Raw genomic sequence first — 16,138 nt, 5'->3', positions numbered from 1 at the left:
AACACTGGGAATTCTTGGAGGTAGATCTACTTCTAAGATAAGAATGGCTACCATTCTCCTCCCCTTGGCTCTTATGGAAGGCCTTTGGGGATCAACTCAAGAGCCACAGGCATCCCTTTGTGTGAAGATATGCATGTGGGCATGTGTTTACAGTTGTAAAGGACATTAGGAATAACTTTATGGAACCAGAGAAAGAGCTGCAGCCAAGACAACGGTTAGATAAAAGAAATCTAATCTGGGACAAAAATTACATTTGACTAAGTGTCTCAGATATGACCCTCTCTGGTTCTCATGAAGATAAAGAAAGGGAGGGAAGAAGACCATTTAGACTTTGAAGACTGTGTTACAATAACCTTTTGATAAAGTAATATTAACATTTATAACTATCATTTATAAATCTGATGACCTAGTCTTCCTTGACATTGCTACGTAATGCTTCTATATTTTTCTTATTATTTAACAGTAGGATTTTAGAATGTCATAACATTTAATGAAAGCTGTATATAAGGCTTGCATATATTTCTTATTATTTTATAGTAGGATTTTGGAATGTCATAACATTTAATGGAAGCTTTAAAATGGAATTTTATTTTATTGTTACTTTATTACCTGCAAAGCTATTTCGTACAGCTGAAGTTTGTGAGCAAATGAGGTAGTAGCTAAAAGGCACAAAGAAACAGAAAATGGAATTGTCACAACCAATTGTATATTACAGTCTGTGACATCAAGGGAATGCACTGTATTAATTTAGGCTACCAGTTCAAGTCAGTGGGGGTAATGGGAAAATCCTGGCCATCAACTCAAGGCTTAGTATCACATTTGGAGCTGAGTGCACAGAAAAAATCTTAGACAGAAAATAAATATACTCTTTTTCATTTTTTTCCATATGACTTTTCCCAGTTTTTTTTAATTATGTTAAAATATTGGTGAGGAAGGATTTTGAAATATTTTCCAAAATTATCATTTTACATGATGGTTAAATACTTCAGATTCGAAATAAATCAAATTGTATCTGAGCATATATAATCTAACATGTGAAAAGATAGAGATACAGGTAATCCTCAACTTATAACACTTCGTTTACTGACCATTTAAAATTACTGGAAAAGTGCCTTATAACTGTTTTTCACACTTTTACAAGTGTGAATACCCAAGGTCACATGATCAAAATTCAGATGCTTAGCAACTGGTTCAGATTTATGACAGTTGCAGTGTCCTTTTGCAACATTTTAATAAGCAAAGTCAATGGGAAAGCCAGATTCATAACCATGTTATGAATTAATAACATGTTAATTAATATTTAATATTAATAACCATGTTACTAATTTAACAGCTACAGTGTTTCACTTAACAAATGTGACAAGAAAGGTCGTAAAGTGGGGCAAAATTCACTTAACAGATAGAGAGCCACAGAAATTTTGGATCCAGTTGTGGTTGTAAGTTGAGAACTACCTGTGTTACTGTATTTTAAACTAATATATAATTAAAAGCAATAAAAACAGTTAAACTGAATATTTACCATATATTTCATTGTTTCTACCTTCTTTTAAAATACTTTTGGGAGGCCAGCTGCAACCCTGAGGCCTCTGGACATTCATCCCCTTTAGGTCACATTGTCCCATGGCAGATATGTAGGCATATCTCACTCAAGACTAAGCTGGCATTTGTATTGGCTATATAATTGCCACAGTTCACAAGTAATGGGACATTTCTGCTTCAGAGTTTGGAATCCATAGTTCTGAAGCAACATTTCTATGAGGTTTGGTGTTCACGGTAGAATAACAGAATAGCAGAGTTAGAAGGGACTTCGGAGATCTTCTAGTCCAACTCCCTGTGTAGGCAGGAAACCTTAACCATTTCAGACAAATGGTTGTCCAATCTCTTCTTAAAAGCCTCCAGTGTTGGAGCATTCGCACCTTCTGGAGGCAAATTGTTCCACCAATTAATTGTTCTATCAGGAAATTTCTCCTTAGTTCTAGGTTGCTTCTCTTCTTGATTAGTTTCCATCCATTGCTTTTTGTCCTGCCCTCAGGTGCTTTGGAGAATAGTTTGACTCCTCATCTTTGTGGCAGCCCCTGAGATATTGGAATACTGCTATTGTGTCACCCCCTAGGCCTTCTTTTCATTAGACTATTAAACATACCCAATTCCTGCAACCGTTCCTTATATGTTTTAGTCTCCAGTCCCCTAATCATCTTTGTTGCTCTTCTCTGCACTCTTTCTAGAGACTCAACATCTTTTTTACATCGCGGTGACCAAAACTGGATGTAGTATTCCAAGTGTGGCCTTACCAAGGCATTGTAAAGTGGTATTAACACTTCACGTGATCTTGATTCTATCCCTCTGTTAATGCAGCCTAGGACTGTGTTGGCTTTTTTGGCAGCTGCAGCACACTTCCGGCTCATATTTAAGCGATTGTCCACTATAAAGGCAAATAAAGGAGCTTTAGGATACTGTGAACCATATTCTTTACCACTAAGCATGGTTGGGCTGGTTGCTTTGAAAGCACTCCCTCTGCCTTTTTAACTTTTCAACTGCTCCACTTGTAATTTTGTTTTGATTCTGTATTTAACTTTGGTTTTAACTACACTTTTTTATATGATTGGCTTTATTTGTAAGCCAAAGTCATGCAGGTGAGAGGTGGTATAGAGTTTTGATAAATAAATAAGACTAAAATATGATAATTCCTGTTGTGTTTTAAATGACACCCCCCCCATCAATATTGGATACAGGAACTTACATCCACTTGATCGCAGAATGTTGCATTGGGTCCATATTGTAACTGACACTGGTGATGAACATCATAAATGACTCCAGGTGCAATGAATGGTGGCTTGAGATCTTTCTTCTTGGGAACATCATCCAGGCAAAAACCCCATCCGTGGCTGCAATGGACATCTGGGATTAATTCTTTACAAATTATGGAGGGCAATGAAAATATTATTGTGCGGCAACTGTAGTGAAACATTTCATATTTCAAGGAAGGACAGAAATGACAACCACTCCTTATCTTCTATGTCAGTGTTTCCCAAACTTGACAATTTTAAGGCATGTGGCCTTCAACTCCCAGAATTCCACAGCCAGCATTGCTGGCTGTGGAATTCTGGGAGTTGAAGTCCACATGCCTTAAAATTGTCAAGTTTGGGAAACACTGTTCTATGTCAATCACTAACTTGGCTCCTTCTAAATGTGTTGCATTACAAGTCCTTCACCTACTGGACTAGAGGTGGGGAACTACGGCCTCTTTATGACTTGCAGATTTCAATTCCCAGAATTAAAGTCCACAAGACCACAAGTCATAAAAGGACCATAGTTCCCCATCCCTGTACTCAGCAGTGGAGACTGAAGAAGTAGTTGATTGAGTAATTAATCTAGTGGCACCAGCAAGGAAAAGGTGCCTCTGTACTTACAATAAAAATAATAAAATGGAGAAATCGATGATGAAGAAATCCTTATAAGCCAGAATGTCCACGATGGCTCTTGTTAGCCCTTACTGCAAAAAATACTACACGTAACTGTGTGTAGGAAGTGAAGCTACAGTGCTGGTTAGGCAACAGCTTCATCAGAACATCCTGTTTTGATCAGTTCATTTTCTAATAAGCTAATGAGATGACTCAGATTATGATGATGGTGGTTTAAGAGGCAAGGCATACGAAGAAATGTTGATCTGGGAATATTTTGCTTAAAGCAGTAGAAGAAAACTCTAAACCCATAAAAGATTCCAGCCCCTCTTTATGGCCTCCCCATTGCCCCAGGTTCACATCAGCAAAATGCAATGCCAATTAAAAACAGACTGTAATGAATCAAGCTTGACTCATGGTGATCTGTGGACATATCCACGTGTTTTCCTGGTAACAGGATGGAAATATTTTGCCTTTGCTTTTTTCTAGGATGTTTTTTAAATTACCCAGCCTAGCCTATAGCCCTCAGATTTCCCTGTAACCTCCTATCCATATATGAAGACTGTTTAACCCTGCTTAGCTTTTTTGAGTTTAACCATGATTGGCCAACTGCTACCCTTGTCGTATAAGCAGTCAAGTAACAATAGCACAAATGTCCACCTATTAGGGGTGGAAAAGTAAGTAAAATATTAAATTTAAATAAAACTTCAACAAGCTAAATACATTTAGAGAGAGGGAAAAAAAATCATCTAAATAGAGTGGGGGGGGGGGCGGGATCCTGAAAATGGTGGTGTTATATCACTGCCTGCCATCTGGAGTCCTTGATAACTGCAAGAGGAGAAAGAGGAGGAGAAGAAAAAAGGAGATGACACAACATCAATGAAATAAGATTTATGGTTCATTACTATCTACTTATTCCTGGTTTAGAAAGAAGTCAGTCAGGAAGACAGAGCTTCATTGTTACAGGATCTAATCCAACAGAGTTAAACTGTCTTAACTGTTTAGTTAAACTGTTTGTATTAATGAAGTTGCAGTGATGTGTTATCCTAGTCCTGCTGCAACCCTAGAAGAATTCTCAGAATGTCTTCTAGTGCACCATCCAACAATCTGGAAGGCATTTGACAGATAATTTGAGAACTACATTGGAAAGATAGGAGAATTTATACAATTAGAAGTGCACAAATGTGATCTTGGATTTCATACAGCTAAGAAAAGCAAGAATGGCCTTTATAGTTTAGGTGGCTTCACCTCATGAGACTATTTTGAAATTAAAATGGGATATTGCAGGGGAAATTAATTTAACACATGAAATACCCGATAATGAAATGGTCTATTCTATAGCCCAGTGTACAGCTGGGTTAGTTTTTACCCCAAATATGACAGGTAGGATTAATCAACCAAGGGAGCATCCCAATTACAATTAGTTCTCTATTACCAACTGATTGCCTAGTTTAGTGATTATTCATATTTACAACTAGCTGTTCCCGGCCACACGTTTCTGTGGCTCAGTCTGCTTAAATGGAAAAGAAAGAAAAGAGAAAGCGCACGTTTGTAATATGTTTAATTTCACAATGCTTGTGGGTATACAATATTTTTTGTTGTTCCATTGTCTATGCAGATATAGAGATTGTCTGAAATCGTAGTATGTGTTGCTTTTACGTCCAACAGATGGCGCTGTTTTCCACAAAAAGCATGTTTTTACCTGTCACAGGTGTGACAGCTATATAATATAGGTAAATAAAAACACATGCGTATTCAAATGCAACGTTGTGTCAAAATTTCAAAGCAATCGGTGAAGAACTTTCAGAGATTTAAGATTTTGAACAAACGAACATTTACATTTTTATTTATATATAGATAGTGATGAAGAAGTGATGTGATCAATTCTCACATTTACAACCTTCATAGGTCTATAAAACAAAGGAAAGCTGAAGTAAGATCATAAGCACAATCACTGTTTCATTTAGCAACTTCTTTGCTTAATAACAGAGTTGCTCATTTCAATTATGGTTCCTAAACCAGGATTACCTGTAGTGACTTACAGTATATTCAAGATAATACAGTATATTATCCAACCATCACTGAGACAATATAAACCCTTATTTCAGTACTGTTATTTCAGCACAAGATTTACGGTATAACTCTAGAAAAATCTCTACTGGCTCCTAAAATTATACTCATGGATCCATTTTCATTCATCTGCAAGCCTACAGCCCAATATATGAGTAGCAAGATAACTGAAAGATGCTTAGAGCAATCTTGTTCCATTTTTCAGATTGTCACCTTGACTCACTCTAAGAAACGGGTGATGTATTCCTTGCTGCATCGTGACCAGGTGAGTGGTGTAGGATCATACTGTAGCTGCCGAGACATAATATATGGCCGTCTTCCCACTGATTCACAATCATTTTCTTTTCCATCATGCTGGATGCCAAAACTGAAGGGAAAGAAACCCAAGGAATAAATCTCAAAACAAAGTTATGCCACAAAAGCTTATGAGGATAGGGCAGTTTGTTTATTTGTTTGTTTATTTTATTTGCTGCCCATCTCGACACAGGCAACTCTCTTAAGTTGATTTTAAATAACCTAAAGAAGGAATAACCTGTTGCAGGTCATTGGGTGTTGCGATTCATTTGGGTATCCTCTTTAGCATCCTGTTTGCATTTTTTAAAAAAACAATACTTGAATTTCAGAGAACGGATGAATATAATTATGTAAACAGTAAAGGTTGGTTTTAATACATTTTGGCTAGCATTAACAGATTAAAGGCAATTCACAATGGCAAACAGTTTCTAAATTAAAAAATAGAATGTGCAAATATTACAATGATTCAAAGAACCTCCTAAGATCCTTTAGGTTATGATACAGCACTTTTTTATAAGGATACGAAGGGAATATATACAGTCAGCATAATCCTGGTGGTCCTGTATGAAATAAAAGCTGCAATTCCTACACTTTAATTGTCAATAAAACTAAATTATGCTATTAATGGTAAGTTTACTTCATAGAGAATCATAGGGCTGGAAAGGACCTTCTAGTTTAACTGCCTGCCCAAGGCAGGAGTTATGCTACCCTAGGCAAATGGTTGTCCAATCTTTCTTGAAAATCTCCAGCAATGAAACGACCACAACTCTGGAGACAAGCTGTTCAACCAATTAATCATCTTACTGTCAGGAAATTCCTCCTTATTTCCAGGTTGAATCTCCTCTGACAAGCTTCCACCCACTGCTTCTTGTTCTGCCCTCAGGAGCTATGGAGAATAAATTGACACCCTCTTTCCTGTGACAACCCTTCAAGTGTTAGAAGACTGCTGTCATGTCTCCCCTGAGCCTTCTCTTCATTAGGCTAAACATACTGTACCCAGTTCCCTTAGCTGTTCATCGTATGATTTAGCCTCTAGTTAAGTTTTGCTCATTTGCACATTCTTAACTCTCTTTCCCAAGTATATACTGTGACCAGATGGAATTGTTTCCTTCCAGAGAACATTTCCTTGTGCTTCAGCCAGATGCAGCCAATCAAGAGATGAACCACTAAGATCACTCTCACAAACATTGACAGGGCAAGCCACTTATATAAAAACAGAGAGCAAACCCCACTCCCTTTCTAGCTGATGTTTCTCTAGTTTGATAATGAAATATCTGCAAGAAAACAACCACGCAGGGAGAGCAGCAAGAATCCCCCTAATACCCCTGTTTATCAAGACTTCCAATATGGTTAAAGTTCAAAGGGGAAATATATAGGTAGTGGGTTAGCGGTTGGAGAAATGGAAGAGAAGTGAAGAATGCATAACATAATTATCTTCTAGAAGAAGGAGCAGATAAGGAGGGAGACCCAGGCTACACAGTATTGAATAACTGGAGGTTGTATAAATATTTATAGAAGTATATATCGAGAAGGTTTGATAAACAGAAGTATTAATGTAAGAGAAAATTAATCTTATTGTATATAATACAGATAGAGAAATTTGGAGAGGGGAGTTGCTCGGACATTACCCCTGAATTGTATCTGAAGAGGGATGAGAGGGAAGAAAGAAGAGGAGAGAGAAAAGAGTAAAGGAGGGGAGAAGGAAGTAGGAAGGTTAGAGGAGAAGAGGAGAAGTGGGGAGAAAGGGGAGGAGAGTGGTGAAGGAAAGAGAAGAGGAAGAAGAGGGAAGTAGGGAAGAGAAGAAAGGGAGAAAGAAGGTAGAAAAGAAGGAGTGTGGATACAGTGAAAGGAGAAATGGGCGAGCAACACCAAAAGTCATGTGTATGTATTTATTTCATTTTATTAAAAGTATCTTATATATGAATGTAAAAAGAATGTACGTTAACATCTGATAAATATTACGGTATATGTATGGGGGAAAGTTTGGAAAAATAAAAAATTATTATAAAAAAACATAATTATTTTCTCCTTTGCTTTTTGTATCTTTAATCTTATGCAATTTCTGCCTGAACAATCTAAAAAAAATCTAACTGTTCCCCACCTCCATAAGACTTCCAACTTATTCATACCTGTGTCCAAGTTCATGGGCAATTGTGAAGGCCAAAGGTAGGCCAGAGTCTTCATTGATGTTGCAGCTTCGATGTGGTTGGCACATGCCCGAGAGATGGGACAAGCCTAGGGTTTCACAGGGTTGATTCATAGCAGCACAAATGTCTTTTCTGTGACCATAGCAAAAAAGCTTGATATTAAAAAAACAAAACAAAACCCTATGTATTCAAGGTAATCCCACATTCAGAACAAAGGGCTACTGTTTTTATTGCTCTTAATTCTAGGAAAGTATACATAATGCGGTTGATGCAAACGTCTCTTTTGGGGATCTGCCAAGATTCATATTTCAGCAGAGATCTAGAGTTCAACCTCCAGAGTTCCTGGCTTTGCATTTCCTCCCTTTTGTAACCACAATCTTTTTATCTATCCCCTAAATAACAGAAACAAGGAGAGGGAGCTATGAAATCAAAAAATTGTTAATAATAATCTCATAGATGCTCTTGTTTGTTTAACATGAATAACAGAATAACAGAGTTGGAAGGGGCCTTGGAGGTCTTCTAGTCCAACCCCCTGCTCAAGCAGGAAACCTTATACCATTTCAGACAAATTATTGTCCAATCTCTTCTTAAAAACTTCCAGTGTTGGAGCATCTACAACTTCTGGAGGCAAGTCGTTCCACTGATTAATTGTTCTAATTGTCAGGAAATTTCTTCTTAGTTCTAGGTTGGTTTTCTCCTTGACTAGTTGCCCTAAATGACCTTTTTAACAAATGTCCTTCTGCATCTGTTACAGCTTTTTTCTCTCCCGTCAGTATTTTCCATGGTCTAATAATATTTTTATTCTCATTCTATGTACTCCTTACCATAAGCTGTGTTCAGAAGCTGAATTATAATTTCCCAAATTAGAAATGAGGCATTATAGCATATGAAAAATGCAGTTTACAAAATGCAAAGTGAGTCAAAGATTTTAGATCATTACAGCAGTATTCAAAAGTGTGCAATTATTGTTAACAAGCACTGTTGTGGGAAAAGTCACAAGCAAGACAGCCCAGCGATTACTGTAGCCAAACAACACTGATAATTAAGATCCAAAAATATTTGCTTCTGCATTTATCTATCTGGGAAAAAGTTTTGGAGGACGGGAGTTGTTTTCCCAAAACATTTCCCCTTCATTTTATTTCCTGTAGTACATTAGGCTCTGATTTGTTAAAATTTTTGAATATAAATTGATGCAAAGTTAGGCAATATGATCCAGAAATTTTGGATAACAATCCCCATAAATCCCATCTAACATGGTTAATAGTTATGGATAATTGGGGTTGTTCTAAAGCATTGTCAGGCTTTACCAGAGACATAAGTGTAAATCTTCACCATAAATTGTGCATAATCTCTTACCTAGGAACTGGTTTACTCTGAAGTAATTTTATAGCCTTGACTATGCTAGATTAGTTTCTTTATTGCTGATCAGGTCAGACAATAAATCTGTCAGCAGTACAAAACAATCCAAGCTTATACTATGTTTCCCCGAAGTCTTATTTTTTTATTTTGTCTCCAAAAGCGGCACCAGATCTTATTTTTTGGGGGGGATTGTCTTTTCCACTCACCTCTGGCACTGACAGCCCTGTCCAGCTGGCCCACATCTTCTGGGACCAAAGGAGCAGTTTCATTCTGCAGCTGAGAATGAAGCTCGGCCTCCATTTCGTAGTCAAAGGCCTTTCCGGAAGACCACTGCAGCCGAGTACTGAGCTATGGATTGAAACCATAGCTTGGTTCTCAGCTGCAGTGGCCTTCTGGAAAGCCTCTGACTGCGAAATGCAGGCCTGAGGATGCCGCAGAAGAAGTGGGCCGGCGAGGAGAGGTCTGGCTGGCAGATAAGTAGGTGCATGGTTCGTGGGGGCAGTTCCACCCCTCACCCCTACCCTAGCTTGATTTTTAGGTTTGTGCCTCACCCCAAAACTAGGGCTTATTTTTGGGGTAGGGCTTTCGGGATAGGTCTTACTTTCAGGGAAACACGAGTGTACAGATCTATGCATGGAGATTGAGAACTTGGTGTTTCCTCCCCTCCCTTTCTAGGTGAATGGATGTATGGGGAACTGCCAAAGAGATGGAGGGATGGGTACGTGTGGTGGGTGGATGGATTACATTTGCACAACCCCTCCCCCATCTTAAACCAACCTCTGTGTGGCTTACAATCAAAAATAAAATGGCACATATGTAATAAAAACAAAAAAAATCCCAATGAAACCAATATACTCAAAAATAGAAAAACCACAGCCACGTTTCCCTCCCGCAAACCCCACATTCTCTTCCTTTCTAACTTTATCCAACCCAAAGCTTGGAGGGGAAACTTGTCATCCAAATGGGCTGATAAGCAGTCATCACCACCACCCAATCAAGAAGAGATTAAAGACAAGCAGGTATAACAGGGACTGTTCTCTACATGATGGTGATGATGTGACAGTGTGGCAGATAGCATTTTGGTAAGTTAGTGCTTAGCAGAGTAATGACAGTTAGAGAATAATGAATTCAAATAAGAAATACTGAGAGAAAGGGGAAAAAACTTAAGGGTAAGAGTTGCTTGACAGTGAACTAATGAGCTGGAGAGATGATGAGTTCTCAGTTACTGAATGGATTTAAGCAAAAGCTGTTGGAGATGGTTTAATTTAGATTCCTGAATTGAGCTGAAGGTGGGATTCAGTAGCCCAAATATCCCTTTCCTACTCTTTGATTTAAGAGAGGATAAGAGCAAACGATACTGGAAAGTTATGGGAAGGAGGATCAAGACAGAATTAGAAGAAAAGAACCATGAAAAAAAGCCACATAGGTTCTGGGTATGGTATATCAATAGCAGGCACTGTTTCTTTCTCACCAATATAGTGTAACACATGAAACATGTACAGTATCGTATTCAATCTTTCTAATTAGCGTAAAAGAGAACAGTGTGCTTTAGTCCTTCTGCTGCAAATGTATGCATAAAGAGGGAGAATCTCAAGAGAACGGCACAGCAAAGAGTGCCTCATAAGTTTAAAAAAGAGATGACATTCAAAGACACAACTTTTTGATGTACAGATCTTTGTAATTAAGCCATACTCACTCATAATTAAAAGTAGGAAGGGAATAAGGATATTTTAAGAGAGGGGTGAGAAATAGTACTCCTCCAGATGTTATAGAACTACAATGGTTCCAGCCACAATAGTCATAGTGAAGGATACTACGGGCTGTAATTCTGATGATCAAATGAAGCTTAACAGAGACGCAGGCTGTCTGCTTCTTCTGATAAACTTCATTTGATTATTTGTTTATTTGGAAGGAATAAAAGGAATTGGAAAATTTCTCCTCTGATATGTGGAACTCAGCTATCCAATTTTGCATAGTTCTTGACTCAAATAAGGTACAAAAATATTTCTAAAATACATGAAAGTATATGAGGCAAAAAGTTAGATAATCCATAAAGCTGTTTTCAACTAATTCTACTGAGAAATCCAGCCTTTTCTATTTCTGTTTCTTCTCAAAAACTAAAAAGGAACCAGTTTCCCCAAATTCTAATAAAGTATAATTCATCTTATAACCATTGTTTAGCAAGTTACAATGGCACTGGAAAAGTTATAACTAGTCCTCACACTTTGACTCTTGCAGCATACCCACAGACACAATAAAAATCCAGATGCTTGACAACTGCCATGTATTTAAGAAGACTGCAGCATCCCAGGATCATATGATTGCCATTTGTGACCTTCGCAATTGGCTTCTGACAAAGTCAATGTGGAAGCAGGATTCACTTAATGACTGTGTGATTCACTTAGCAACTGCAGTGATTTGCTTAATAATTGTGGCAAATAGGTTGTAAAATTGGGCATGACTTATTTAACAACTGATTTGATGGCCAAACATGCCAACAAATTAAAGGGACACGTGTGGGATCATGGCTTTCAGAACTTATAGCGGAAGTCATCATGCAACATCTAGAAGACATAGCACTTCCACAAATACACCCAAAAACATGGATCAAATATGTAGATGACACTTTCATCATAATAAAGATGGACCAATTAGAGAACACCCACAGAACCATTAACAACATTTTTAAAGGTTATCCAATTTACTAGAGAAGAAGAAAACAACTCACTACCCTTCCTGGACATCCTGATCAGCAGAGACCACAATGGCAAACTAGGAGCGCAACTCTACAGAAAAACCACCCATACTAACCAGGTGCTCCACTACCAAAGCAATAACCCCACCTCCCACAAGAGAAGCTGTGTAAGGACTTTATTTAAATAATCCCAAACACACTGCAGCAACCTGGAATTAAGGAGAAACTTCCAGAAAGTGAGGGCAATCAACCAATGGAACAGCTTACTCTCAGAAATTGTGGGTGCTTCATCACTGGAGATTTTTAAGAAGAGACTAGACATTCACCTGTCTGAGACGGTATAGGTTCTCCTGCTTGAGCAGGGGGCTGGACTAGAAGACCTCCAAAATGCCTTCCAGCTCTATTCTATTCTAACCCAGAACAGCAGAAAAAGGAAATGGAGCATCTATACAATACATTCCAACAAAATGGATACCCACACAACTTCATCAAAAAGTCCTTGACCACTCAACCGAATACAACCCAACACAAACCCTAAAAAGAATTACACTGACATACATCAAGAATAGCTCAGAAACCATAAATAAACTGCTACAATCACATGGAATCACCATAGGACACAAGCCAACAAAAGCCTTTCAGAACATCCTAAGCAAACCAAAAGGCTAAGCAACCCCAGAAGAAAAAACAGGAGCCATACATACAGTGTAAGAACTGAAACAATCACTATGTAGGACAAACAGGCAGAAGACTAACAGAACGCATCCATGAACACCAACTAGCAGTCAAAAGACATGACAAAAAGTCTTTAATTTCACAACATATAGACAGATTTAACCATAGTTTTAATTGGGAAAATGTGACAATCCTAGACCAGGCCAAATCCAAAAATGCCAGGGATTTTCTAGATGCTTGGCACTCTGACAAATCAGCCATCAATAGACACATAGACATTAACAACATCTATAGACTATGCAAAAGAGACAATCAACCAGCCCAAAAGATAAAAAGATTCCAGCAGCACCTCCCCACCAGTAATCAGCACTCAGATCAGCATAGATTAACTCCAAGGTCAACTTCAGACCAACAATCAAGTAAACAATACCCCAATCAAGAAACTGCCAAAGAGCCAGTAGTAAACAGCCTAACCAAAGAATCCTTAAGACCGCTCCCACCGACACAGACAGGCAAGACACCAGAATATAAACCGACAGCAAACAGCACTGATGATGTTACCTAGTCAGGGTAATGAAACCTTTGCAAGAAAACAAGCAAGCTCAGAGAGCACCAAGGACCCCTTATTTAACAACTGCCTGGCTTAGCAACAGAAATTCTAGTTCAGACTTGCAATTCTGGTGGTTGTAAGTCAAGGACTACCCGTATCTCATTCAGAAATAGAACAAGAACCCAATAAATAAGGAGAATATCTGTGATGTCTCTTTTGGATGACTCCCCAGATTCCTCCTCAGATGTCAGCTCAGGGGAGCCTATTCCTGGCATGTCAGGAATTGGTTGATTGATGGCGCTGAACAGCTGTCCAGAAGAGATTTGGAAGAGGCTTTTACTGGGAAAAGTTTGCAGTGGCAGACAGCCAGGGAAGAGGAGGAACAACTGCCTTCTGCACCTGATCCGAGAACACGAAGGGCAGAGAAAAGGCAGGAGCAGCAGAAGTCAGCCAGACTATTCAAGAGGAGAAGATCCCACCCGCCTTGATCGGCTACACCGGAAAGCTGGCTATTTATCACAGCAGACAGATGGAGGCATTGCTAGGAACATGTTGGTTTTCTAGCTGTTTGTTTGATTGTCATGATTACTGCTTCACTCTGGATGGACACCATGTTTGGAATTGTGCCTTGGACATTCTGAACTTTCCTTGCCACATGAGCTGCCTTGTGTATAGATTTAAGTTTTGCCTGGTGGAGTTATTTTGTTTGAGCAACTTTCAATTACTTTGTGGACTAGTAGGCCATTGCTCTGTTGACTAATCTTGGCCTGCTCATGGCTGGACTTAATTGGCACAATTTCTGAGTTTTTGTGAAGGGAATTTCTGGGGAATATTAATAAACTCACTAAACCACAGTTACATGTGTGTGTGAGTGAATGGGACAGCACAATATCCTACCTGGTAAGAAGTACAGCTACATCATGGTGAAGTGGGTTTGTATCCAATTTTGGGTTGATACTCTTTTGCCATTTACAAAAGCTGGCTAAAGTCTTATCTGCATGATGGGTGATTTTCAGTTCTTGCTACAAAGAGAAGGGGAAATGAATTATCTTGTCAGAAGACTATCAATATCCGCAATAATTACGAAGCCAGGTAAAATAATTTAGTTTTAATAAATATTGCCATTGCTTGAAGTGAGATACATCATTATAACAGTAATTTATTGAATCCTGGCATATGATTAAAAAAAAGTTATTAGTGAAGATAGGTGAGGGGAGAAAAAAACAATAGGAAAAATTGAGATGTCTTCACAGGATGAAAAGAACACAAAAAGATACTGCAATATCTTTCTTAAGTTAAACCATTTTTTTTCTATTTCGAAACAAATATACTTATACCTAAACCAAAGAATACATGAAGCATAATGATAACATTTAAACATTTTATCTTATTTGAAAGCACGCATGCTGAAATTAATACTAATTCTTCTACAAAGTGCATTTTTGCAGAGGAACAATACAAGGGTGGGTACTTTGACTGGGCAGATCCCATTCCTGGAACTGGAGGCCCAGAAACCCTTCTGTTCTTTTGCAAGGCTCTAAAAACTTGCTCTTTCCTTCAAGCATCTTCCTTCAATGACATGATCAAGACAAGGGCTAACCAGGAAACCAGGTTCTTACCTCCTCTTCTTCAAGAAGAATAAGCCGAACAAGCACAATATGGATTGCGTTGCCAATGCTCGGATCATGGAATAATCCTGCCACCTAAATCAAAGCCAGGCAATATGAAGTTAGTGGATTATTTTTCTTCAATATTTTTTTCCTGTTAGTGATGACGTCAGGAGTGTTTGTGAAGGAGTGTTAAAGAAGTCACGATGACAGCCACAACCCTACCATGGAAGCTCCCCCACCTTTTTTTAATGTGCTTTGATTGGATGGTTGTGGCCAACATCTTGACTTTTTTTGACACATGTTCCTCAGTCCCATGAACACCATCAGCTGACATCAAGGTATCTGGCAGTAAACAAAAGATAGTTCCTTTCTCCTAAGAATTTACAAGCTAAATATGACTGGGGAAAGAAGAAGAGACAAAAGGAAAAGGAAGAGATCCTGAGATGTCAAATAGGAATTACTGGAACATATAATAACTGAAGCAGGGAGGGGCAAGAGCAAATTAAACAAAATGCAAGACAAATTTATACAGAGTTTATTTTGGTTGCTATGGATAAGGACTAAGTTGCTGAGATGAACTGGAAGTGTTGCTGCTTTTGCTAAAATATTTTGAGTAAAGTTTTACACTGTTTTCCCAATGTTATTTGGAATACTTCTTCAGGCATATTTAGGATAAAGAACTGTGCTTCCACAAAAGCATCATTCTATTTTTAAGATGACGGGAGAAACGGATGAAACATAGATGATAATCACATTCATTGAACTGAATCAAATAGAATTAAAATCAAATCAAAATCAAAATCTAATCCACTCCCATAGAAATAAATTATGTGACCCACCATATTTATGATAGTGAGAATATAGGATTCTACATTTTCGCTTCCGTGATATTCAATCATTTTACTATCAGCAACTACCAAAGTCTCCACCCATCTTTCTTTACTGACGGAACGCCGGTAGGTTGTTCTTGGCATCACACGGTTGCTTTCCCACTTCATCCTTCGAAGTTCTTGCTGTTTGAAAAAGTTTGATGTTGCTGAAACAAACAAACAAACAAATCAAAAAGTGTTGATGTATTTTCTATGAAGATACCATAAATAAGAGATTTCTCTTTTTCACAGGCTCATAATATTACATGGACTAGTATGGTCAAAGGTCTACCTCAAGACATGGAGAGCAACCAGAAGGACATGTCTCAAGAATTAGGCACAATAGTTCTAGGCCTCAGAACCTTGAGAAGGTATCATCCCTGACCTAGACTCACAAGACTCTAATCCAGACCGGTCCTTGAGAATATGATCATGTTGTCAGAAGTGTATCTTTGGTGGTACTAACTC

The 16,138-nt window shown here is 38.2% G+C and overlaps 1 protein-coding gene across 1 annotated transcript in view; it reads right to left on the bottom strand.

Moving 5' to 3' along the window:
* ADAMTS12 (ADAM metallopeptidase with thrombospondin type 1 motif 12) overlaps nt 1-16,138 on the bottom strand; it is a gene marked incomplete at its 5' end in the record, with an annotated part of 94,184 nt that overhangs the window by 49,960 nt on the left and 28,086 nt on the right. Inside the window, 6 exons of the mRNA XM_039353057.1 lie at nt 2,741-2,885; nt 5,695-5,838; nt 7,895-8,044; nt 14,089-14,213; nt 14,811-14,894; nt 15,641-15,837. Coding sequence (XP_039208991.1) covers nt 2,741-2,885; nt 5,695-5,838; nt 7,895-8,044; nt 14,089-14,213; nt 14,811-14,894; nt 15,641-15,837 — 845 coding nt within the window. The remainder of the gene's footprint in view (nt 1-2,740; nt 2,886-5,694; nt 5,839-7,894; nt 8,045-14,088; nt 14,214-14,810; nt 14,895-15,640; nt 15,838-16,138) is intronic.

The sequence above is a fragment of the Crotalus tigris genome, unplaced genomic scaffold (assembly GCF_016545835.1).
Source record: "Crotalus tigris isolate CLP2741 ecotype Arizona unplaced genomic scaffold, ASM1654583v1 scf7180000018490.839948, whole genome shotgun sequence".
In the NCBI taxonomy this organism is placed as follows: Eukaryota; Metazoa; Chordata; class Lepidosauria; order Squamata; family Viperidae; genus Crotalus; species Crotalus tigris.
The sequence above is the reverse complement of the archived record's forward strand: the minus strand, read 5'-3'. Positions and strand labels throughout refer to the sequence as shown.